This window comes from Neophocaena asiaeorientalis, unplaced genomic scaffold, assembly GCF_003031525.2.
Source record: "Neophocaena asiaeorientalis asiaeorientalis breed wild unplaced genomic scaffold, Neophocaena_asiaeorientalis_V1.1 scaffold503, whole genome shotgun sequence".
NCBI classification, from domain to species: domain Eukaryota; kingdom Metazoa; phylum Chordata; class Mammalia; order Artiodactyla; family Phocoenidae; genus Neophocaena; species Neophocaena asiaeorientalis.
In genome coordinates, this window is record NW_020173710.1 from 1641662 (window position 1) to 1668379 (window position 26718).

The following is a 26718-nucleotide window of genomic DNA, read 5'->3' on the forward strand; positions in this document are numbered from 1 at the left end:
TTTTTTTTTTTTTTTTGGCAAAAATCTGAACTGAAGGGAGCACACTATACTGTGGAACTTATCCACCAAAACCAGAACTATAGTTGATTTGGAGTTAACTCTGTTTATACACTTGAGTTTAATGTTCTCTCTCTTAGCGGATGTTCACCAGCTGTTTCTTCCCCTAGAATGTCATCAGCTTTTTGTGTGCTTGCCGATTTTGAGCTCTGCTGGTTAGACCCTTTTTGTTTCTTTCTGCAAGACTTTTTTGAGTAAGTCTTTTGCCTGGTGTTCTAGTTAAGAGGGGGAAGTAGGCTGGAACATGAACTGGTGCCATCACATGGTGCTGGGTCAGAGGTAGCTCATGACAGAATCATAAAGTAAGAAGTGACTTGTCTTTGACTACCTCCATCCCCGCCAGCTATCTACTTGGTGATCTGTATCCTTGTTTTCCTTTTCTCACGGAAATATCTGAGCAGTTGGTAAACTACACAAGGAGATTTACATTTGAACAAGAGCCCAGAACTATCAATTTACACAATGATTTGCTGACTTTGGAATATATATATCTGGGAGATGGTCCAGGGGAGGGGGGACATCAGCCTGCAAACTGGTCCCTCAAGTGGTAGTTGGCACTTGTGATTCCCCAGCAGGCCTCTGATTCCGAATGGCCAGCACTGGTGTACAGTAGCCCCCGAGTGGCCTTTGCTCTGCCCCTATATAAAATATTGATAGGATGGCTCTTCATCATTCAGTTGGCCTTTCACTCTTCACAAATGCTGGTAGGAACCATTTAGTGAATGACATTGAATGCCAAAGATCATAGCGTGTGTTCTGGTCTTTGTCCCATGTTTAAACATCTCTTTGATAGAAGTTGACTATTCTTTCCATGTTTATTGAGGTATGATTTACAAGTAAAAATTGTATATATTTAGGTTGTACAATGTGATTATTTTAAGGTGTACAACATGATTTAATATACATATACATTGTGAGATGATTATCACAAACAAGTTAACACATTCATCACCTCACAAACTTACCTTCTTTGTGTGTGTGATGAGATAGTAGATTTACAATGTTGTGTTAGTTTCTGTACAATACAGTATTAGTAACTGTAGTCATCATTGCTGTACATTAGATCCCCAGAATATATAACTGAAAATTTGCACCCTTGACCAACATCTTCCCATTTTCCTCACTCCCCAGCCTCTGGCAATTACCATTCTACTCTCCGCTTCAGTGAATTCGACTTTTTTGGATTCTACATACAAGTGAGATCATACAGTATTTGTCTTTCTCTCTCTGACTTATTTCACTTAGCATAATGCCCTCAAGTTCCATCCATGTTGTCACAAATGGCAGGATTTCCTTGGGGCTGCTAGATCGTATGATAGTTCTATTTTTAATTTTTTGAGGAACCTCCATACTGTTTTCCATAGTCACTGCACCAGTTTACATTCCCACCAACAGTGCACGAGGGTTTCCTTTTATCTACACCCTCTCCAGCACTTGTTATCACTTATCTTTTTGATGATAGCCACTTAACAAGTATGAGATAATATGGCATTGTGGTTTTGATTTGCATTTCGATAATGATTAGTGATGTTGAACATCTTTTCATGGACCTGTTGGCCAAAAGTAGACTATTTAACTAAGCAACAGATTTTCATGTGTTGATTTGGAAATATTTACATTTTAGGAACTGGTTATTCTCTTTACTTCAGACAGCGCATGACTTAAGTTGTGTAGAGGAGAAAATTGCATTTTACTTTCTTTTCTCTAACCCAGTCATTTTTGGTATATTATACTCTCAACAACGGAGCATAATAGTTTTCTTTTTTTAACTTTTTATTATATATAGTATACTATAGAAAAATTGCAGAAGTCATTATGTACAGCTCAATGATTTTTCACAAATGATTTTTCACTTACATAACCAGTACCCTAGAAGCTCAATCATGACTCCTTTTGGTCACTACTTTCCCAAAGAACAATTATTATCCTGACTTCTAATCCCATAGATTAATTTTGTTGCCTCTTTTTAAACTTTATGTAAACGAATTATACAGAACTTTTTTGTGTGTCTGTCTTCTCTTGTTCAATGTTACGTTTATGATATTCACGGATATTGTTGCCTGTGGTTGAAGGTGCATCTCATTGCATTCATTCCATCATGTCAATATACCACATTTGATTTCTCCATTCTCCCACTGATAGACGTTTGAATAGTTTCCAGTTTGGAATTTTATGAATAGAGTTTTTATGAACATTTGCACACTTATTTCTTGGTGCACATGTGTGTACATTTCTGTTGCGCATATATGGGCCATAGGGTTACATATGACTGTCTCTAGTAGATAATAAGCTTTCCCAAATGGTTGTGCCGATTTACACTACTAAAAGCAGAAATTGAGAGTGCTAGATGCTTTACATCGTCACCAACGCTTGGTATTGTCCAGTAGGTGTGTGTATCGTTATCTTGTGGATTTAATATGCATTTTCCTGATAACTAATGAAGTTGAGCACTTTTCCCTATGTTTATTGGCAATTTGAATATCCTCTTGTGAAATGTCTGTTCAAGTCTTTTGCCACTTTTCTATTGGGTTGTCTGTCTTTTTCTTATTAATTTATGAGGTATATGTATGTGTGTGTATTATATATAAATATATATTTTATATATATATGCAAGTCCTTTTTCTTAAACTGCAAATATCTTTTCTCACTCTATGCATTACCTTTTCATTTCAGATTTTATAAAAATTTTTCCTTTATGGTTAATATTTTTTTGATCCTATTTAAGATATCGTCCTACTTTAAGGTCATGAGGATGTTGTATGTTCTCATCTAAAAGCTTGCTGTATTTATGTATTTATTAATTTATTTTAACTTTCACATTTAGATCTGCAATCCATATGGAATTGACTTTGTAAATAGTGTGAGGTAGGGGTCAAGATTCTTTTTTTTCACATATGGATATGTAATTGACCACTTATTTTTAAAAACCTACCTCTTTTCACTGCACCTGGTCCTCTGATAATGGCATAAAAGAAAACTTGTTAAAACGGTTAAATGATATAAAGTGTGGTCTTTAAAACTTTTTGAATGTATTCATTTTTTATATTTTCAAGGTTGAAGAGGCCAAATGTCAGAATTCAGAATTTGAAGGAAACCTAGAGGTCAGTAAGTTCAATTTTAGCTATTTGGGCTTAAACTCATAGAGTAATTGGGGGTGGGACAGGGTGAGCATATCCTAAATTTGAACTGCTTTGAGAAAAACAAACTACTTTGTTCTGTGGATTATTGCCAATTTTCTTTTTCAGGAGTTAAAGTCAGATAATTTGTATTGCAGTACAAAGTCTTAATCATATACAAAAGTTGGCAGATAATTATATTTAGGATTCAGAAGCAGAGAAAGAGAATAAGCTGGTAATATTCCTTGTGTGCTTTTATTTTATATCTAAGGGTACAATTTGTTTCATGGTCCCTGGTGTTCTTCCTGATACTTTGAACACAGTCAGAATAAGAGTCAAAACAAATAAGTTATGCTATGAGGATGACAAACTCTGGAGTAATTGGAGTCAAGCAATGAGTATAGGTAAGAGAATGGGATTTTATTAAAAGTTAAACCATTGATGCATGGAAACTAAGTTGAAGCAGAAACTTGATTGTGGGAAAGGGCTGTTCTTCATTCTTTTTTAAAAATTTTATTTATGTTTGGCTGCGTTGGGTCTTCATTGCTGCATGCGGGGTTTCTCTAGTTGTGGCGAGCGGGGACTGCTCTTCCTTGCGGCGCACGGGCTTCTCATTGCGGTGGCTTCTTTCGTTGCAGAGCATGGGCTCTAGGCGTGCAGGCTTCAGTAGTTGTGGCACGCGAGCTCAGTAGTTGTGGCTCGCAGGCTCTAGAGCGCAGGCTCAGTAGTTGTGGCGCACAGGCTTAGTTGCTCCGCGGCATGTGGGATCTTCCGGGGCCAGGGCTCGAACCCGTGTCCCCTGCATTGGCAGGCGGATTCTTAACCACTGCGCCACCAGGGAAGTCCCTGTTCTTTATTCTCGACGTCAGCCAGAGAATACTTACAGTTGAAATGTATTTTCTGTTTAATTATTGTCGGATCACTCAGGGTTAATTTACAATATGCAACTCTTTGAAAATTTGCAGTCCAAATGGTGTTATCCTCTCTTCTGTCCTGTCTGTATCTTTGTTAACAACCTGAACAAAAATACAGAAGGCAGGCATGATTAAATCTGCAGATTGTGCAATGCTAGAGTACTATCCTATGTGCTGGTAACAGAATCAAGAGTAGGACAATGACCTTGATGGCATTTTATAGAGATAAACATATATCTAGGTTTGAAGAAAATCAGTTTCATTTATTAATTGAGAGGCTGAGCAAGCTATCTGCCAGGGTCAAGTACAGGATTGGAAAGACATGTCCCTTATGGATGTGTGTGCTGTGGGGTGAGGGATAGCGTTTTATTTGACTGTAAGCTCAAAGTGACTCAACATCGGCCCCTTAAATACCCCCCAAAGGCATATTGCAGTCATAGGCAGCAGTGATAGTGCAGCATCCAGAACAAGGGGATGCTGCAGGGTGGGGCACAGTGTCCTGGCCACATCAAAAGTATACAGCATCCCATCCTGGGCACCACATTGTAAGAGGTGCATTAGCAGACTGGAATCTTTCCTTGGAAAGGTAATCAGGATGTTGAAGAATCTCAAAATTTGGGGAAGAACAGTTAACGAAGTAAGCTTAGGGAGTCATAATTGCTGAATTCTAATATTTGAGGTATTGTCAGGTAGAAGAGGGAGTAGGCTATCTTTCTTTGTGGCTCCATGGACCAAAACAGGACCAACTTAAGAACTTTCTAACAGCTATCTAACAGTCAGAGAGACAGGTTATTGAAGTAGTCAATTCCCTATTAATCGAAAGACTGAACAAGCTATGTGCCAGGCAAGGTTGTATTAGTTATCTATTATTGCATAACACATTAGCTCCAAAATTAGTGGCTTACGAAACACATATTTGGACACAACATTGTAAAGCAACTATACTCCAATAAAAATTAATTTAAAAAAACAAACAAAAGCCAAGAAAACACAGCATTGTAAAGCAACCATACTCCAATAAAAATTAATTAAAACAAACAAAAAACACATATATGGGACTTCCCTGGCGGTCCAGTGGTTAAGACTCCATGCTTCCAATGCAGGGAGCGTGGGTTCGATCCCTGGTTGGGGAACTAAGATCCCACGTGCTGTGCAGTGCAGCCAAAAAATTTTTAAAAATAATTAAAAAATAAAAAACACATATTTACTAGCTCACAGTTTCCATGGCTCAAAAATCTGGGCATAGCTTAGCTAGGTATGTCTGGCTCAACTTCTCTCATAAGGTTCCAGTCAAGCTGTTGACTGGGACTTCAGTCTCATCTGAAGGCTTGACTGGGGCTGGAGAATCCACTTGCAAAATCACTCATATGGTCATTGGAAAGCCTCATTTCCACTCTGGATGCTGGATGGAGGCTGTAGCAGGTTGCATCATGTGCCCCAAAAAGATATGTTCAAGTTCCAACTCCTGGTACCTGTGAATGTGACCTTATTTGGAAATAGAGTTTTTGCAGATGTAAGCAAGTTAAGACGAGGTCATACCAGCTTAGAGCAGGCCCTAAATCCAATGACTAGTATCCTTATCAGAAGAAGAGAGGGTACACAGAAACACAGAGAAGAGGGCCATGTGAAGATGAAGGCAGGGATTGGAGTGATGCAGCTACAAATCCAAGGAACACCAAGGATTCCTGGGAGCCACCAGAAGCTAGGAAGATGCAAGGAGAGAGTCTACTCTAGAGCCTTCAGAGGGAGCATGTCCCTGCTGATACCTCGATTTGGGATTTCTAGCCTCTAGAGCTGTGAGAGAATATATTTCTCCTGTTTTAAGCCAACCAGCGTGTGGTGATTTGTTACAGCAGCTCTAGGAAACTAATACAGAGGCCTCTCTCAGTTCCCTACCATTTGGATCTCTGCACAGGGCTACCTCATGACATGGCAGTTGGCTTCCCCCAGTGCGTAGTCCAAACAAGAAGGAGCATATGAGGAAACACCCAGTATGAGAACTGCAGCCCTTTATAACCTTATCTCAGAAGTGACACCCCATCACTGTTGCTATTCACACATGTAGTCCAGCCCACCCTTAAGGGGAGAAAATTATACAGGGGTGTGAATATCAGGAGGCAGGGATCATTTAGAGTCATCTTAGAGGCTGCCTAACACAATGTTAGGCCCTGAGATGCTTTCCAGATTTTCATGCCCTGGTGGAAAAGATGAGCATATATTGGGTTGGCCAAAAAGTTTGTTTGGGTTTTCTGTAAGATGTTATGGAAAAACCTGAACAAACTTTTTGGCCAACCCAATAAATAGACATGCCATTCTAAGTGTTAGGTGTAGCAAGGCAGTTAATGAAAGTCTTTGGAATTGGACAGTGCTGGGTTTGAGGCTTGACTCCATCACTTACTAAACCCTCTGGACAAGCCACTGAACCTCTCTGAGCCTTACACTTCTCATCTGTATAAGTGGGAAGTAATATTATCTATCTCTTTAGCATAGATATAAGCATGCAAAATTACCTAGTATGATATCAGACATACAGTAGTTGCTCAATTAAGAATAGTAGTGGTAGTTGTCGTTAGGATTATTTTAGGTGTTCTAATAGTGCTAAGTAACCAATAAGAAAAGATAGTCACTGTTAATGAGATGACATATTTAACAAATATAACATCTTTGTTAATAGTGTCTGAAACCAGTTAAGATATCCTGGTTTCAGATAATCCTTAAGGTGCTTTTTCATCCATGGAATTTTAGGCACCAGAGCAGGACTTTTTTTTTCACTATTAAGATAACAAAAGATAAGAGGATTGAAGAGTTTTGGGAAATATGTTGGTGTAGAGGGCAGAAATATCTGTAATCTCATTAGTCTAATACAACTGTTGCTTGGTTTATTTCTAAAAGGGTTTTATTTCTCATGTCTTTCTCTTTGTTCTTCATTTTCCAGGTCAGAAGGCCAATCCAACATTTTACATAACCACGTTACTCATCATTCCGATCATCGTTGCAGCTGCAATCATAGTCCTTCTACTGTACCTGAAAAGGTAAGGCAGCTGCCCAGGCAGGCTTGACAGTTTCTGCTGCCCTGGTTGCTATGGTTATTCTTCTTTGTGGGTGTGTTTGATGTTTCCCCAGTGTGTTGGAAGCATTTTGGCTATACCTGGCTTTTTGGTAGTATGGCATGGCAAAGAAATATTATTGTACCCATTTTCTGGTGAGAAAAGTGTTAGATCCCAGGGCTCTGCTCAGGCAGTGCTCTCTTTGTATATTTTTAGAATTGTTGATAAGACCTATGTTCACTCTACTCTTTCAAATGCCTAATTTGTCAACAGTTGGTTGGTAGATCATAAGTTTTAGAAATGGAGACCATTACCAATTAAATGACTTGTCTAGTGTGAATGCAAAACAGGTTGCTACTTAATGCTATAGGAAAGAGAACTTCAAGTTGTCTCTAAGTTACAGCACTCATTCCTTGAGAATGTTTTACTTTCTCAATTTCATCATAGGGACTAGTCTGGTGCTATTATTTGCTCTTTCAGTAAATACCTAAAGTTGGAATAAGGTTATTAAGCTGGTTCTAGAATCAACATTTTATCATTATTTCAGTATTCTTGAAACATACGTTTGTTGAGTGCCTATTTATGTGCCAGGCACTGTTGTTATTGCTGGGGTTGTGGCAATGAACAGAACAAAGTCCCTGTCTATGGTTTCACTTAGTGAGTAGTAAAGTTGTGGAGTTGGGCTGGGGAGAAAGGCTAGGAAGTGATATGAGGCTCATCTTACATAGGATGCCAGGGAAGTCCTCTCTGAGAAAGTGACATTTGAGGACAGAATTAAAGGAGCAAACCAGTCAGATATTCAAAGAAAGAGTATTCTAGGCCAAAGGAACAGCAAGTGCAAAGGTCCTGAGGCTGGAATGAACTCCGTGTGTCTTGTTAGAGGAGAGCATGCAAGGGGGAGAACAACAGGAAATGAGGCTGGAGAGGCTGGCAGGCCCAGATCATGTAGGCTATGGCAAGGAATTGAAATGTTATCCTAAGCATGATGGGGAAACATGAGAGAGTTTTAATCAGGGGAGGGATGTGATTGGATTTACTGTCATAAAAGATCATTGTATTGCTGAGTGAAGACTTGACTTGGACAAGAGTGGAGGCCGGTAGACTAGTTAGGAGGTAGTAAGAGGTAGTCTGATGTGGAATATATTTTGAAGATGGAATTAATAGTGCTTGCTGATGGCTGCTTGTCTTCGAAGGTGTGAAGGAAATTGAGGATTCAAGGATAACTCTTAGATTTTTGGCTTCAGCAACTGAGTGAATGCTAGAGCCATTTACTAAGATGGAGAAGATTGGGAGGAGAGCTGGCTTTAGGGAAAAGGTGAGGACTTCAGTTTTGAACATGAGAAATTTGAGATACCTATTAGATATCTAAGTAGAGATGCTAAATAGGTACTTGTATACATGAATCTGGAGTTTAAGGGAGAGGTTTGGGCTGGAGATGGAATTTTGGGAGTCCTTGGCATGTAAATGGATTTAAAGCCCTAAGACTGGAAGAGAGCACTAATAAAGTGAGGGAGATAAAGAGGACAAAAGAGAATGCTGGGACACATCAACATTTAGAGACCTAGGAGATGAGGTAGGTCCACCAAAGGGTACTACTATCAGATGCAAAAATAGAGAGTCCAGACAAAACTTTAATTCTAAAATATACGTGCACCCCTACGTTCATAGCAGCACTATTCACAATAGCCAAGACATGGAAACGACCTAAATGTCCATTGACAGATGAATGGATAAAGAAGATGTGGTACATATATACAATGGAATACTACTCAACCATAAAAAAGAATGAAATAATGCCATTTGCAGCAACTAGAGATTATCATACTAAGTGAAGTAAGTCAGAGAGAGAAAGACAAATACCATATGATATCACTTATAAGTGGAATCTAAAACGTGACCCAAATGAACATATCTATGAAACAGAAACAGAATCATGGACATAGAGAATAGACTGGGGTGGGGGCCAAGGGGGAGGGAGGTGGGGGAGGGATGGAGTGGGAGTTTAGGATTATAAGATGCAAACTTTTTTTGTGTGTGTGTGTGTGATACATGGGCCTCTCACTGTTGTGACCTCTCCCGTTGCGGAGCACAGGCTCCGGACGCGCAGGACTGTACAGAACTAATTAACACAACAATGTAAATCAACTATACTTCAATTAAAAAAATTTTTTAATTAAAAAAAACAGAGAGGAGACAAGGAAAATAAGGAAGAAAAATTAAAGAGAATGCCCCCGTTCTCGGAAGATTATTTTTTTCAAAATTATAAACAGCAAGCTCCCATCTGATCTGTGATAAGTAAAGCACCATTTTTATTTAAATGATAGAGGATAACACACACAGTGCCACACACACAATTATAACTATGTGAGGTGATGGATGTGTTAATTAGCTTAATTGTGATCATCATTTCACAATGTACACATATATTAAAATGTCACTTTGTACACCTCGAATTTATACAATTTTTGTTTGTCAAGTATATCTCAATAAAGCTGGAAAAATTTTTTTTCATTGAAAGGATATAAGTAGTCTGCTACTGATGGGCCCTCTGCTTTATCCACACTTGATACTTTTAGGAGATCGATTTCTCAGCTTGTTTTAGAAATTTTTTCACAAGTACGTTATCACTAAAGATGACTTGTGTACCATGTCTTTTGTCCAAGCCTTCTTTTAATATGGCTGTATTTAAGTGGGACATTTCTGTGGAATGGAAGGTTTGATCAAAAATGTCTCTGTTTTCTTAAAGGCTCAAGATTATTATATTCCCTCCAATTCCTGATCCTGGCAAGATTTTTAAAGAAATGTTTGGAGACCAGAATGATGATACCCTGGTAAGCACTGACTCTGTGAAGTTTGAAATTGGTTTTTGTGGGGGGAGGAGGCTATGGGATTTTTAAAAAATTTGGTAAAACATAAAATTTACCATTTTAACCAGTTTTAAGTATCCAGTTCAATGGCATTAAGTACATTTACAGTGTTGTGCAACCATCTTCACTATTTCCAGAACTTTTTCATCATTCCAAACAGAAACTGTACCCATTAAGCAATAACTCCATTCCCCTCAAGCCCTGGTAACCTCTATTCTGCTTTCTGTCTCTCTGAATTTGCCTAACCTGGGTACCTCATATAAATGGAATCCTATAATATTTGTCCTTTTGAGTCTGGCTTCTTTCACTTAGCATAACATTTTCAAGGTTCATCCATGTTGTAGCATGTGTCAGAATTTCATTTCAAAATTGGTTATTTTAAGCTACATTTTATCTAAAAGACTAAAGAAGAGCTGATTTAAAATGTTGTATCTCAGACCAAGCATAGCGTTTAAGAAGTTCCCAGAATACTTCGTCTGTCTTGTTTCATGGGGCTTCATTCTCTCTCTGGGGTAGGGAACATATTTGATCTAAACCTGCAGGGGGAGGAGCCTCCTTTATGAAACTAAGCCAATAGGCAGGTCTTCTGACTGGAGTAATTTTTCAAACTTGATTTAGGGAAATAGAAAGATAAGGTAAACAATTGAAATAGATTGTGTTCATGCTATTGCCTGGAAAGCTGGCCTCCGAAGACATGGAACTAGAGCAAACCCACCCGAACTGTTAGAGTTAGCTGGCTGCAGACTCTCACGCTAGAATTTGTGGCTGGAAAAGCTAAGACCTTATGGGAACAAGAGAGTTTGAGGCTTCTCTGATAAATACATTCACCCAAATGAAATAATAAAGGCACTAAATGAAATAAATATCGATATTATTGTATATGTCTTAAGTTAGTAATTTCAGGCATGGGGCAGTTAATTCAGGGAAATAGTACAGCACAGTAGATAACAGCCTGCGCTCTGGAGTCAGATTGTCTGGATTCAAATCTCTGCTGTGTCATCTACCGTCTGTTTGACCTTAGGTAACTTCCTTAACCTTCCTGTGCCTCAGTTTTCCCACTTGTAAAAAGTGGAGGTAACGATAGCACCTGCCTCATGGTGTTGTTATGTGGATTAAATTAATTTAATACGTAGAAACCACTTAGTGTGTCTGGCACATTATAGGTGCTTAGTAAGTTTTAGTGCTTAGTATTACTATTGATAATACTTTCCATTTATCTTTAACGCCCAAACGATTCTTGTAATGACGGGTGATACACAGTGGCTAGGGAAGGAAGGCAGGGAGGCTCCCATGCTGTCAGAGGAAGAGCCATCTGGATCATTTTTTCACCAAGTCATGGGCATGGGCAGTGGGTAACTGTGCCAGATAGGGCACCACTAGCCAGGGAGGTCTAGAAGTCAGGTACCTGATGAAGGGCTGGTATACTGCCACTGAGGTGACGGTGTTTCTTCAGCTTTGAGTCACAGTCGACTGCAGTGCTTGTAGGAGTATAGAATCCTGGGCCCTACCTTCAGAAGTTCGGATTCACCGGCTCTGGGATGGGTCCCAGGAATCTGCATATTTCAAAGGAGCCCAAAGGTGATTCCTATCCTGGCATGATCATTCACGGGGCGCACTTTGAAAATCACTGTTATAGATACTTTCCTTAGGATCACCCGTGTGTCTTCATTCTGCCAGCTACTGAGACAGATGCTGGAGGTTGAGAATTGTGCAAGTATTCTAACAGCTCCTCTAACCAGTGATTGGAAGTCTACCGTGTGTATACAGTGTATTAAATGCTCCGTCTTCATAACCACCCTGTGGTGTAGGTGCTGTTGGTGCCATTTCACAGATGAGGAAATGGAGCCTCAGTGAGGTTAAATAACGCTACTGCAGCCACACAGCTAGTAGATAATAAGGTGAGATTTGACCCAGGACTGTCTGATTCTAGACTTTTCCCTTTCTTTCCACTCTGCTGCATTGCTTTTTGTAAGATAGAATGTTTGTCCTCAAGAACCTCACTACCTCCTTAGAGTTCTGTATGATAGAAGTACCGGGTTGGGATAGGGGAGTTCCGAGAAACAGATTTGGAGTCATGTTATGGCTGGCCTTATAATGAGAAGGTATTAGGAATATCATTCTTTGTTTTTATAACTTTTTATTCTATACTGGCGTGTAGTTGATTAACAGTGTTGTGTTAGTTTCAGGCGTACAGCAAAGTGATTCAGTTATACACATACATGTATCTATTCTTTTTCAAATTCTTTTCCCATTTATGTTGTTAAATAATACTGAGCAGAGTTCCCTGTGCTCTACAGTAGGTCCTTGTTGGTTATCCATTTTAAATACAGCAGTGAGTACATGTCAATCCCAAACTCCCTAACTATCCCTCCCCCCACACCCTTCCCCCTGGTAACCATAAGTTTCTTCTCTAAGTCTGTGAGTCTGTTTCTGTTTTGTAAATAAGTTCATTTGTATCAATTTTTTTAGATTCCGCATATAAGCGATATCATATGATATTTGTCTTTGTCTGACTTACTTCACTCAGTATGATGATCTCTAGGTCCATCCACGTTGCTGCAAATGGCATTCTTTCCTTCTTTTTAATGGCTGAGTAATATTCCATTGTATATATGTACCACATCTTCTTTATCCATTCTTCTGTCGGTGGACATTTAGGTTGCTTCCATGTCCTGGCTATTGTAAACAGAGCTGCAGTGAACATTTTGGTACATGACTCTTTTTGAATTATGGTTTTCTCAGGGTATATGCCCAGTAGCGGGATTGCTGGGTCATATGGTAGTTCTATTTGTAGTTTTTTAAGGAACCTCCACACTGTTCTCCGTAGTGGCTGTACCAATTGACATTCCCACCAGCAGTGTAGGAGGGTTCCCTTCTCTCCACACCTATCATTCCGACAACAACCTGGAGGGAATGGATTAGAGAGGGGAGGTGCTAGCACGGTAGCAAACTGGGAACCTAGTCCTGAATTTGCCCCACAGATGTTTTGTTTGGCCAGCGTGGTGTATTTAAATTTTTTCAATTTGGGATCTTAAGCAGGGCATGCATTCTACCAGTTCATCTCAGGCCCTATTCCTGAGATTAGGAATTCCTGAGAATTCCTAATTCCCACTGTGGTTTCACATGTTGACCTAACATGCCAGACCCCTGAAAAGCATTTGAGTTTGCTACACCTTTTAGCAGAATGAAGACAGTCAAAGTGCCATGACACAGATGTCCAACATCTGTGAAAACATGTTTGGACTCACTGATATATACAAGACATACAGCCAAAGCATTGATGAGATATACATTTCCAGCTTAATACATTTCTAAAAAGTGATAATATTCAGTGTTAACAAGTGGGTGGGGAACTGGCACTTTTTGTGCAACGCTGGTGGGCCTGTAAAATGGTATGTGTTCTTTCTGGGGGGCGACTTGGTAAAATGTAACAAGAATCTTTGATCTTGTCATTATTTCTTTAGGAATCTATTTTAGGGAAATAATCCAACAATGGTACAAGGATGGTCAATGCAGCATTTGTTTCCAAAACGAAAAATTAGAAACTAAGGAAACATCAACAATCAAGAATAAGTTTTTTGAAAAGTTAGGTTTTCAAAGCATTTAATGTCCTAGCAAAATACTCACGGTGTAAGTGTAAGAAACATATCATAAATGTGTAGTGTATTACAATCCTAATTTTTATTAAAAATGCATCAATATATACATAGAACAATGAGTGGAAGGAAATGCATCAAAATAATCATCTCTGGGCAGGAAGCCTGTGGGTAATTGATATTATTCTCTCTCTACCTTTCTGAAATTTCCAAATTGCCTGTAATGAGCATGTATTACTTTTATAATAAAAAGAAACACTGTACAAGTCATTAAGGGAAAAGAGAATATTGTGGTCATCCAGGTCTGTGAGATAATAGGGATTTGAATTTAGGTGGTAGCAGAGGAGATTGATGCAAGAGACATTATTAAAGGAAACTCATTACGACTTGGTGACTCTGTGTGGGTGATGAAAGGTGGCGAGAGTAAAAAATAATTTCAGGGTTTCAAGCCTGGGTGATAGAGTGAATGATGGTAACATTGACAGCAAAATCAGATCAATTATCTTTCTCAGAGATGGGAGAATTGCTTTTTTTCAATTTGCTGTCTAGAGGATAATATGTTGTCCTGATGAGTCAGATAATTCTATAATTTAGTGAGGTGGATGCACTGACAAGATGGACCACTAAAAGCATAAGATGTTTTTGTTTGCGGTGGTTGCAGACCATTAAATAAAATCAGTGTTTAAAACTAAAAGTATAATAAAAGTGGCAGACAGGGGAAAGGGTAATAGAACAAATTTCCATGTTTGCTTTATAACCAAATGAATAATCTACTTTCTCTACATGGCAGCAGTTCTCGAAAACTGAACTGCATGTACAGCAGAAAGACTGTCCTTTTACTTCTAGAATCATCGAATTAGGGAATGAATAATTATGGAGTGAACATTGCCCTAGAGGTCATCTAATGAGGTGTATGTTTACATGTTTAGTTGTCTTTAACTATAAATTTTCAAAATTCTAGTCCAGCTCCTCACTTTAAAGATGGGGACATTGGGGACCATGGAGAAATTTCTCAAGGACTATCACATAGAGAGAGAATTGCAGAACCTGAAGTAGAAGCCATTGTAGCCCAAATTTACCAACTTCTAATCCCAAGAAATAATCCATGCCCTTTCTAAACAATTTCTTCTTCCACGCTGCACCATCAGTAGTGGTTGTTTTAAAAAAAAAAAACTTATTTAGGTTTAGCCACCGGTAAATTAAATCTTCTGTATCATTTTCCTTAAGGTTTCTACTGTTTTGACAATGTTTTGCTCATCACTGTAGTAACATTTTGGCCAGCAGCATTTTTTCCTGTTGCTTTGCTGTTTGCCTTTTCTGTGTGACTACTTGGGCTGCTGGCCATATTTGGGGGGTAGGGGGGCTTTGCGGAGGGAATTGCTTCTCTTCTGCATCTGCATTTCTTTTTCATCCATAAAATATTATCCATTCTTCCTCTGCTTCTCGGAAACCACTTACATTTTCAGTACTGTGCCAGTTTTGAATTCCTGATTGGAGAGCAGCTTTTTAACTTGGAGTTGATTTCCAAATACTGCTGAATTTTTTTTTTTAACTTCAGTGTGTATCTTTAAAAGCTAAGATCACTTTCCTACATAGCCAAAATAGCATGGCTGCACTTTAAAAATTATTAATTCCTTAATATCATCTAATACTCAGTCCATATTTAAATATTTCCAGCTGTCCCAATTGTCAGGAGACAGATAATATCCAGCTGTCCCACCATTAGTGAGATGGACCACTGTATTTAAGGCGATAATAGCATGTCCCCTCCTGCCATCTACACGTTTCCTCCCCTTGCCACCTGAAGATAATCTGTGTGGTGGTAATGTTAGCACCCTGTCAACTCTTCAGCTGATGCTTTTTATTGGCCAATTAGTATCCTTGCTTGAATCAATAATCTCATTAGGGGTTGTGAAACGATGATGATTTTTCTCATCTATCATTTAATCTACATTTATAAGCTGGCATTTTCCTACAAAGCACTGCTTTCAGTCCTCAACTAGGCTTCTTAGTTGTTCTGAAATTCGGTTTCTGCTAGAAAGGTAGGAAACATGTTTAATTCTTTCCCTTTAATTATCAATTTTCAAAGTGAGTGTTTGAATTGATAGCCACCTCAAATGGTACCAAATTAGTCCCCTCCACACCACATTCAGCAGGTTCTTTTTAAGCTGCAGTGATTTTTAAGGCGTGGGGATCTACAATTCATATTGTACAACTTTCTATTGTGTCTGTTGCTCTGAAGAAGACGGGGGCACATCATCAGCTGATTTGTACACACAAGGCCAGTGTTTTGCGTGGTGCTTAGGTGCATGAAACCCACTTCACCTCTGTTGGCAGTTCACTGTGTGAAATGACCAAATCTTGAAGGTACTCTTAAACTGAAACTTGATGTTCCATTATTCTATGACGTTTGTTTCTTTCTTTAAAAAAATTCTATATACATACGTGTATTTTTCTAGGATGACTAACAACTAAAAGCCAGTTGTGTTCACCACCCAAACACTGATTTGTTTTCATCTAGGATGTTTTTCATCTTTGGCCATTATTCTATTGTCAATTACCTTGTTTAAAAAGTCGGCAGGGTAAGAATTGAACTATGGACGGTAATTCTGTGGAGTTTTTTTTTCTACAAGTCATTTTAAAGTTAGACTGACATATAATTCACAAAATTGAACAACAGGTCAGAGCCTTTGCTTTTGTCCCTTTTACCTTACATAGACGTATGCATAGAAGCAGTGCTCAGGCAAAGGCCCTGATGCTGACAATGGGTGAAAATGAGAGTAATCAGAGTTTCAGGAATGAAAAAAGGCAATTAAAAAATTAATGTTTGGGCTTCCCTGGTGGCGCAGTGGTTGAGAGTCCGCCTGCCGATGCAGGGGACACGGGTTTGTGCCCCGGTCCGGAAGGATCCATTAATGTTTTCTTAGAAGCCATTTCTGCTGCAGTGTTCTGATTGCTTTTTTCCTGTCCAACACAGTTAAGCGTTGGGTCTAATGAGCAGATACCAATGAAAATGTAACATTCAGGGTGCATCTTTTAAATTAAAATAATATTTCTTTTAAAAGAAATATGTTTATTATAGAGAAATGAGAAATACAGATAACCAAAAGAGAAAAATTAATCTTGTTATCCAGCTATAATCATCTTTAAGGTTATGAGAACAACATAGAGGAATGGAAATACAGTCGTCCCTTGGTATCTGTGGGGGATTGGCTTCAGGACTCCCTCGGATACCCAAATTCACAGATGTTCAAGTCCCTTAAATGGTGTAGTATTTGCACATAACCTATGCACCTCCTCCGGAGGGCTGACTGCACTTTTACTGGTAAATGGAATAATAGTAACAGCAATAATAATAGCAGTTCATACTTATTGAACTTTTGCTATGTGTTAGACACTTTTCTAGGCACTTCCTTCATTAATTTGTCCCCATCCTGCAACAGGGATTATCTCCACTATACAGATAAGACAGTGAAGCACCAGAGGGATTATATGTAACTTGTTTGAGGTTACACTGCTGCTGCCTAGCAGAGCTAGTATCTACGTCTAACTAACAAGAGTTAGAGCTGGGATCTGAGCCCAGGCTTCCTGATCCTCCAGTCCACACTTTTAACAAATTACATAATATGTTTTCATAAAACGCTCATATTTATCTTTATTTGAGTTTAACAGCTGAAAAGGAAACAGGTGGAACTGAAGGAATTTCTGAACTCTTGACAAACTATAAAATAATTTTCAACGATTATTAAAGACAGCAATTTTTCCATATGTTCTTCCCATTCTCTCCCCATTCTTAAAGTTGTCCAGGATCTACATTTCCAGTGCATAAGGCCATTATATACTATATTGTCTCCCTATAGCCCTCTTTAGTCTTAATTCTATATGGTATGTATTTGATGCTAACCCCCGATCTTTATGTTGATGTCTCTCCAGTCATTTTGGTTTTTTGAAACTCCAAAACTTTTCTCAGGAAGGATTCATGGGACCAACATTTCCTAGATTATTTACATATTGATGGAGTTTCCTGCATTAATCATTGAAATTCATTTTAGCTAGATATAAAATCCATGGCTTACATGTTCTTGCTTTGGGTATCTTAAATATGTCATGCATTTTCTTCTGGCATAAAGTGTTGTCAAGGTCTGCTGACAATATAATACTCTTTCTGTGTTAAAACACTTGGTCTTTTTGGCCTGGTTGTCAAAAGATTTTTTCCTTCGAAGTCCTATAATTTTACTAGAATATGTCTTGGTATTAGTCATTCTGGGTTGATTTTCCAAGGTATATAGTGTGCCTTTTCAGTATGTAGTTTCAAATCTTTTTAAAAACTTTCAGTGAAAATGTCTTCACTTATAGACTTCGTTATTCTGTTCCCTTATTTTCCTTGCCTGTCTTCTATATTTGTCACATCCTTTCGAATAATTTTCATCTATCTTTATTTCTTTTTGATTAAAAAAATCCTCCTTTTCATCTTTTGTTTCTCTTAAGTTTTATCTGTTGTGTTTATTTGCCCCTGTGTTTCCTCTAGCTAGTCTTCATTTCTGAAATGATTATTCTCTTTTACTTCTAATTGTTTCTTGGGTTTTACCATGTCATTTCTGAATTGTTCTTATTCTGAATTTTTATATTCTTCGATATCATGCACAGTTTTTCATATCACATAACTTTTTCTTAATATACTTTTGCTAGTTTTGAAATATTAGATTATAATTTTCATCTGTGTATATTTTGTGGACATCTTTCTGGCATCTTTTAATTCCATAAGAATATTATTCTGTTGCTTATTTTTACATGAAATTAGTTTCCCTAAAGTTTTAGGAGACGACTTGATTTAGGATAGTTTTTTTTTTTTCTAATTTCATGGCTATAGAGTTCCATCTTCTATTATTTTTGACAATGTCTCAAAACTATAGTGAATTCCTTTCTGAAATCTGGCTCTGCCTGTTCACCTCGTCTACTTTTATCTGGACTTTATAGTTTGTGTCTCTTGCCTGTGTCCTAGCCAGTGTGGAGTCTGTTCCTATCAGTTTCTCTTCAGAGTGGGACTTTGCCCAGGAAGGGAGCTTCGGATGGTTCTGAGAGTTCATAGGGCTCAGGTGGCTCTCAGGCTGTTCTGTGGACTCCTTGCATTTGGTCACTCTTTGGGCGGTGCAACCCCCTGCCAGACTCACTTATTGTTCATAAATTAGCTTGCTGAAGTTTGAGTGAGTTGTTTTAGAATTCTCCGATCTATCAGATGCCCTGCTGATTCCCTCTCCATACTCTCCCATAGCTAATACCATTTTGCTCTTGTAGCATCTCTAATTTGTCCCTACCCACTCATATTTCAGGGTTCATGGGGGGCATCACTTTCATCTGGTCTTGTTGCAGATTGTGTCCGTGGATTTTGGCTTTGCTTTCCTACTTACCCTACTTACCTTTCCTACTTGTGGTTTTCATAGTGGCTATGCTGCCATCCACTACCTTCCTCATAGGATTTCTCTGTAAACTACAGACCATGGGCCAACTCCTGCCTGCCAGTCGTTTGTGTACAGGTTGCAAGCTGCGAATGGTGTTTACACTTTTAAGTAGTTGAAAAAATATAAAGAAGAAAATAATATGAAATTCAAATTTCAGCGTCTATAAATAAAGTTTTGTTGCAACACAGCCATGCCTATTCATTTATATATTGTCTATGGCTGCTTTCATGTTACAACAGCAGAGACTATATGGCCCTCAAAGCTGAAAATGTTTATTATCTACAGAAAAAGTTTGCCAACCCTGGTCCTATAACATACTTTTTCTTTTTTAAAAAATAAATTTATTTATTTATTTTTGGCTGCGTTGGGTCTTCGTTGCTGCGCACAGGCTTTCTCTAGTTGCGGCGAGCAGGGGCTACTCTTCGTTGCGGTGCACAGGCTTCTCACTGCGGTGGCTTCTCTTGTTGCAGAGCACGGGCTCTAGGTGTGCAGGCTTCAGTGGTTGTGGCTCGTGGGCTCTATAGATCACAGGCTGAGTAGAATTTGGATATTTTAAGCAGTGTCTTCCAACTTATCTCTCCATACGTTCTCTAAGACCAGATGCTCCTGACCTGCTGAGTCCATCTCCAGTTGCACAACCTGAGGCAGCTGAATCATCATTGTTGCTTGTTTCTATTTTTCCTTCTTTCCATTTCCTTTTCTAGGCTTATAGAACCAGAAAACAACAGAGCAGAAATGGAGCTTAGAAATAATCTAGTGCAGGGATTGGCAAACTTTTTCTATAAAGAGTCAGACAGTAAATATTTTTGGTTTCACAAGCCTTTTGGTCTGTTACAGCAACTCAACTGTGCTGTTGTAGCACGAAAACAGCCGTAGACAGTACAGAAACAAATGGGGGTGGCTCTGTTCCAATAAAACTTTATTTAAAAAAACAGGCAGCCTGCTGGATTTGGCCCTTAGACCATAGTTTGCAGTCCCCTGGTTTAGTCTAACAACTTTATTTTACAGATGAGGGGACTGAACTCGCATTTCACCCTTTCCTTTGACTTGTAAGGAAGGAAGGCAAGGACCAGGATATTGGCTTTCACCGTAAGATACACACTTAAATTGAATTCAAGATGAGTTTACCTTGTATGCATAATTCCCTGTCTCGCAAATGATGTTACATGAAGCTGTTAATGCAAGGTCTTTCAAAACTTTTAACTGCACTGAGACTTTTGGGGCATTTTCTATATTGCCGTTCACCTTGATGCCTTTTTGAGCCTATTGCATCTCTGGAGCAATGGTCAAATCTGAGTGGTAAAAAAATAAAGATAGAAACAGTTGAAGTAAGGAAAGCATGCTGCTCTTTTATTCTTCTTCAAAAGACTTCGTTTCCAATTTTGGAGGTGTCCACATTTATCTTTTGAGATGGCTATTAAATATCATATAACAGTCCCACGGTGTTTTTCACCTTTAACGTTAATTCCTGATTGTTTTGTTTAATTGATGGTTCAAATGGATGAAGATTCTTAGGTCAAAGAAAAAAGACCCCAAACAAAACAGGAAAACATATACTCGGGGTTCCATGCACAGAAACCTAAAAATAAGCATTGGCTGCGAGTACTCAGGGAAAGAACACTGTTTAGAAAAGTCATCGTGTATGTGTTTTTTCTTCCCTTCCAGCACTGGAAGAAGTACGACATCTATGAGAAGCAAACCAAAGAAGAAACTGACTCTGTAGTGCTGATAGAAAGCCTGAAGAGAGCCTCTCAGTGATGGGGATAATTTATTTTAACCTTCAATGTGACCTTGTGAAGATTCATTCCGTTTTCCATTTGTTATCTGGGAACTTGTTAAATGGAAACCGAAACTACTGGACCGTTTAAAAACAGGCAGCTCATAAGAGCCACAGGTCTTTATGTTGAGTCGTGCACCGAAAAACTAAAAATAATAATGGACCCTTTGGAGAAAAGAGTGGAGTCATTTCTGTTGAATTATAAAAAGCAGACATCTTTTGCTAAGGCTTCAAACTAGAGGACAAAAGCAAAAAGCGATGATGGCAGTCGAGTTAATCTTACCAGGAGTTGTGACAACTTCCTGAGGGACCTATGCCTGCTTTGTATTCTTTGTCTCAAATAATACCAACAAATTTTATTTGTAGGAGAATTCATTTTGGGTGCAAATGCTAAAAGTCAGACTTGAGTCATAGAGAACATCTAGCAAACAAAATCGATAAAATCTGTTATCTGTTGTTTGGGATCCCACTGAGTAATGTCTGTGGCTATTAAAACCCTTTAATAGTCCGGAGTCTTCATCCCCTTCAGCAGCATTTTCCTCTGCTTTGAAAGGCCCAGGCATCCTTGTTGGCCGTGACCACAGAAAAAGCAGAAGCAGCTTCTTTACTGAGATCTTTCAAAGCCATTTCAGGCTTTTAAGGGCAGTAGAGGCAGAATGACTTATTGGGTATTAGAGTTTGAGCGACACAGTCTCTAATGATGCATTGTTTATTCTTCACCTCCACTACTCAAATCAAGTATCTACTCTGGGTCCAGATTGTGTTAGGCCCCCAGGTGTGAGGCACCAACTCCCTCAAAGAATTCACAGTCTAGTTGGGGCTCCTCAGTTCTTTCTCCACCAGTCATTTTCCAGACCTTTCAACACCCCTCTTCCCACCTCGATTTCCCCTTTTGCATCTCCCTCATTCCCTTCGGTGTAGTCTTTCACCTCTCATGAGCAATTAGAATATAAATCTGCTCACAGCACCTAGAGGAGCAGGGAGTAATTTGCATCTCAGGAAAAGTGTGAGTAGACTGAGAAACAATGACTAATTCTCGCATATTTTGTAACTTCTGTGTGACTCTGCATTTATTTGAAGCTTTTCGGCATTTACTGTTTCTGTATGCATTTTATAAACAGAAAACAGGTATTATCTTCACCTAGAACTTTGCTATTTGCTTGAGAAAAAAAGAATAGTTGTGTCTTTCTCTTTTCCCTTACTCCCACAAATGGTTATTAGTAGGTTTTGTTTCTTATATTGATAACCAGCCATCCAGGGCTCCAACGTTTGTATTTTTTTTGCATATGTTAAGGCTCCATTCTCACCCATTCCCCACAACCTATCCATATATATATATTCCCTCTACTTCTACTTCCTCCATATTTAAAGTGTGGAAATGAGAAGTCCCCTCTAATGTTTCTCTGCTCACACACATAGACTCAGATTACTGGTAGGAACTTGAGAACTCTATATCACAGGTTCTCCAAACATTCATCCATTTGTATTAATAAGATAATGCTACTTCCAATTCCTGCTCTTAGGGGAAGGGAGATCAGACATCCCTGCTCTTTTCAGGTTTGGGTACAGTGGAGGACCACTGTGCCCTGGCTTTCCTGAGGAAATTGGGGTTCATGGCAATGGCAGATGTCAAGGTGTTTCCTCCCCCTGCTTTTATATTTGAGGTCAGATTGAGGCTGGGAGACGGGCATGGATGTTCTATTCTGTCCTACTCTTCTCTAGAAAGAATATTCGGTTTTCCTGTGTAGGGATGAGATTATTTCCTAGCCAGGTCTTATACTTCTGCAAAACAAAACACCTAAATGCCTCACCCAAAGTCATTTTTCCTGTCATCCTATTTAGATGGCAGCACGGGGAGGGGATGCTTTGATATTCTGATTACCCAAAGAACTACTGATGACGGTCCTGTGGCCTGGGAGTGGGCTGGGAGCGGGGGTGTTTCCATCTTGCTCTTTTAGTGGTAAAATAGTTGAGGGAAAAGTGGGCAGTGAATTATGGGAGTACCTATGGCTGTTTTATAACTGCTGAAAACTGATCCCCAGGTCTTGAGAGCTCTTGGAGACTTTAACACATCAGTGGAATTCCCACTGCCTGTAGGAAACTAGTAGGTTCATGTGCTATTTTATGTCTAACTTTATGGATTTGTTTTCTCCACATATCAAAGTAAAGCCACTGTAAGGATGGTCCTTCTTATTCTTTCATTCAGATAAGTGTTTTCTTCATCCCGCACTGAAGGGATATGTGAAACAATGTTAACATTTTTGGTAATGCCTTCAAATGGGGATCATTTTGTTTAACTTCTTAACAGAAAAGCTTGAGTAAAATAAATATTAATTGTCTTTTTGTATGTCACCCAAATGTTTTCCTTTGTCTTATTTTGGGGAGAATGTCGTGAGGAGTGGGTGGCAGAAGAAATTGGAGTTAAAAGAATTGGGAAATGGCAAAGTTGGGAAAAAATTCCAAGACAGCTCTTTTATCTTACAAGCCTGTATCATAAGCTTCCCGGCTCTTTTCGGCATGCCTGTGTTTTCTGATAAAGGCCTGCACTTGGTTTAGTACAGCCTTTGCAAACAGTACCTAAAGGGACGTAGGTATTTGCTAAATCGTGGTTCTGACAATTAAGGGAAATGGAGAACTGGTCCTTTCTAATTTCAAGCTTCAAAAAGAGTGCAATGTACTTAAGGAGACTGTCATGGTATATACACGATGAGGGACCTCTAGTTATGAATTAATCACATAAACAGGTTAGATTTGAGACTAAGAAAATCAGTGTTCAATAGCTTCCCTCTTAAGAGATGGTAATGTAGTTTCATGTTTTCTGTAACTATAGCAAAACGGTTTGAGTGTCACGGAGGGTTTTTCTCATTTGTATTAAGTTCTGGGAGTGCATCTTTAGCCCAACATTTATTAATTACCGTGCATCTTTCCAGGATCCAAGCCCTAGGGTATGGGTAGGGGCTGCTGATCTTGCTCAGGTTACTTCTGTAACTATCTAAAATGATCCAAGAAGATTCTGGAAATCCATCTCCAGGTAAGTATACTTTTGTTTTGTTTTGAATAAGAAATCACCTTCTGGTCCTCAACACATCAACACGCTGAGTATTATGACAGAAAACATTTAACTGAGGACCCTTGAGACTGTATATCTGTACGAGATCTACGGAAAACAAATTCCGGTAGCCACAAACATGTTCACCTTATCTCAGGGCAGAGGAGCCAGAATGACCTGAGACCATTTGCTTTCCAGGGTAATTTACCATTTTGTCATTTCCAAGAAGTCCTGCTCTTTTCCAAGCACAGCTCTGTGCTCATGTGAGTAGCATATCATGCTACTAGAATATTAGTAGTTTTAGAAGAAAGTAAGGGGGCAAGAACACTTATTTCAGAGACTCTCTTTTCTTTTAAACCCTAATGATTAGATCAAGCAATAAAGTTCTTTGTAAATACCGTAGCGAAATCTTGGCATGCTTTTACTTTAAGAGAAGAAGCAGTTTTACTGACATTTGGATGTGCTAGGTATTTTTGACATCAATTCCCAAGATTTCTTCCTGAAGGTTCTTTGGCCTTTAGCCATCTTTTCTAATGGTCACACTTTTAGTTTACCATTAGCAACAGGAAAATACTTCACTGCTAGTTTTCAACATTTATTAGGTAGACCATTCTATAAAAAAGAGAAAATTAATAGTTATTGAGTAGCTACTGTGTGCCAAGTTACATGTGTTATTTCACTAAATCCCCATGTGAGTCCCATGAGATAGGTTGATTATTATCTTCATGTTACAGATAAGGAAACCAAGACATAAAATGATTGAGTGTATGTGTGCAAGGTCACACAGATCGTGACTGAGAGAACCGGAAAACAAGTCAGCCTGGCTTTAGAGCCTGTATAATATAGCCAGTGATGTACTTATTTGTCCTAAGGAGGCAAAAGAAGAAACATCTTATTTCAAATTATTGCCAAATTTCTTATCAGCCGACAGACTGAGAATTTAAAATATTTAATTGCAAAGTGAGCTTTATGCAGTGTCTTAAGATTCGTTCATGTGTCCATTCCTCTCTGAGCCAGGCAATGATGTGCTAGGCACTAGGAATTTAGAAGTGAATAAGATTTGTCATGGTATCAGGTGTTTAGTTAGGGAGAGGCTACTTTGTACAGGAAAAGAAACCTGGATTAGAATGTAGGAGTTCCAAATGACCTTGGGCAGGTATCTCTTCCTATCTGCATCTGCTTCCCCTTCTATAAAATGAAGATGTTAGACAGTGATATGTCATCCCACCCAAGGCTCATAACAGTGGCCATAAGTCGTAGAGCTCATTTAGAAGTGAGGATCTTTGCTACGTGCACTAGCAATGCCATGGGCAGGTCCCCTCCTCTCTCTGGGCATCAGGGTTCTCATCTGTAAATTGAGACTGGACTAGATTAGCTCTATTCCGACATCCTGCAAAAATTAAGATGATGACTTTTGTTTTACATATCAAGAAAATATGTTTATGGTCACTTCTTATTCTTGCTATAGGAGGTAGTTAGCTATTAGCAGTAGCTGCCAAAAATAACCAGAGTCGCCCCTTTAATACGACAGTAAGAACAAAGGAATTGATACATTGGAAGAGCCTTGTGGTTCGCCCAAATCAGAATTTTCACAAGGGCCCAGACATGGCTGTGCCTAACAAATGTTTCTTAACGTGCTTTGCAGATCTTAGGTCATTTTGCCTAGAAATGCAAAAATGGACTTTGTATAATACAGATTGCTTGTATAATGACTACATCTGATGCATTCTCTAAAATCCATTTGAATTCAATACTTGCAAATTTGGTCATTGAATTTAACTTTTTGGGTTTCATTTGATCAAAATTAGACATGTACATAATTTTAAAAGTCAAAGAGTACCACAGGGCTTATAAAAAACAATCCCCTGCCCCGCCCCTCCTTAACCCGGATTCCTCCTGCCGGAAGAGATCCTCACACCCTAATCCCTGGAACCTGTGAAAATGTTACTTTACATGGCAGAAAGGACTTTGCAAATGTGGTTAAGATGACAGAATTTAAAATGGGGAGATTATCCTGGATTATGTGGGTGGGTCAGATCTAATCATTTGAGCCCCTAAAAGCAGAGAAATTTCTCTGGCTGGAAACAGAAGAGGAAGAGAGATTCAAAACACAGAAAGGACCCAAAGTGCTGCTGCCGGCTTGAGGATGGAGGAGGCCATGTAGAAAGTGTCAGAGGGAACCACGTCCTGCCTGCAACCTGAATGAGCCTGAAAACAGACTTTCTCCCAGCGCCTCCAGATAGGAACCCAGGCTGGCTGACCTGTCGTGACTCCAGCCTTGTGGGACCCTGAGCAGAGAATTCAGTCACGCTGGGCTGCACTTCTGACCTGCAGAAGTATGAGCTAATAAATTTGTGTTGTTTAAAACTGCTTTTAACATTTTTAGCTGTTTCTTTTGACATATAACTCTTTACTTTGGAATTATACCCTAATACTTAATGCTATTTCTTATTTTTATTTAGGTTTAGAAATTATCTATTTCTAAATTTCTGCTATGGAAGATGAGAAACTAGCTTTCATATATGCGTCCCAACACATACACAAACACCACGTGCACTCATAATTCTCTTCCACAAATACAACAAATTTTGGTTTAAATATTCAATATTTGCATTAGACCATATAATTATTGCTCACAGTTGATCCATGTAGAGTGCCATTAACTGTACTTCCTTTATTTTGTTTTTCCCAAATAGTCTATTTTGGTTTGATTTGGATTTTTTCTTCCAGTTTTATTGACATTAATTGACAGACAGCACGTATAAGTTTAAGGTGTACAACGTAATGATTTGATGTCCATACATAATGAATGTGAATATGATGTCCATACATCATG

At 38.8% G+C, this 26718-nt stretch overlaps 1 protein-coding gene across 1 annotated transcript in view; it reads left to right on the top strand.

The window, feature by feature from the left end:
- IL13RA1 (interleukin 13 receptor subunit alpha 1) overlaps nucleotides 1-23185 on the top strand; it is a 48249-nt gene extending 25064 nt beyond the window's left edge. The window contains exons 6-10 of the mRNA XM_024750596.1: nucleotides 3111-3158; nucleotides 3445-3577; nucleotides 7023-7119; nucleotides 9881-9965; nucleotides 20722-23185. Coding sequence (XP_024606364.1) covers nucleotides 3111-3158; nucleotides 3445-3577; nucleotides 7023-7119; nucleotides 9881-9965; nucleotides 20722-20814 — 456 coding nt within the window. The 3' untranslated portion in view covers nucleotides 20815-23185. The remainder of the gene's footprint in view (nucleotides 1-3110; nucleotides 3159-3444; nucleotides 3578-7022; nucleotides 7120-9880; nucleotides 9966-20721) is intronic.
- The last annotated feature ends 3533 nt before the right edge of the window (nucleotides 23186-26718 follow it).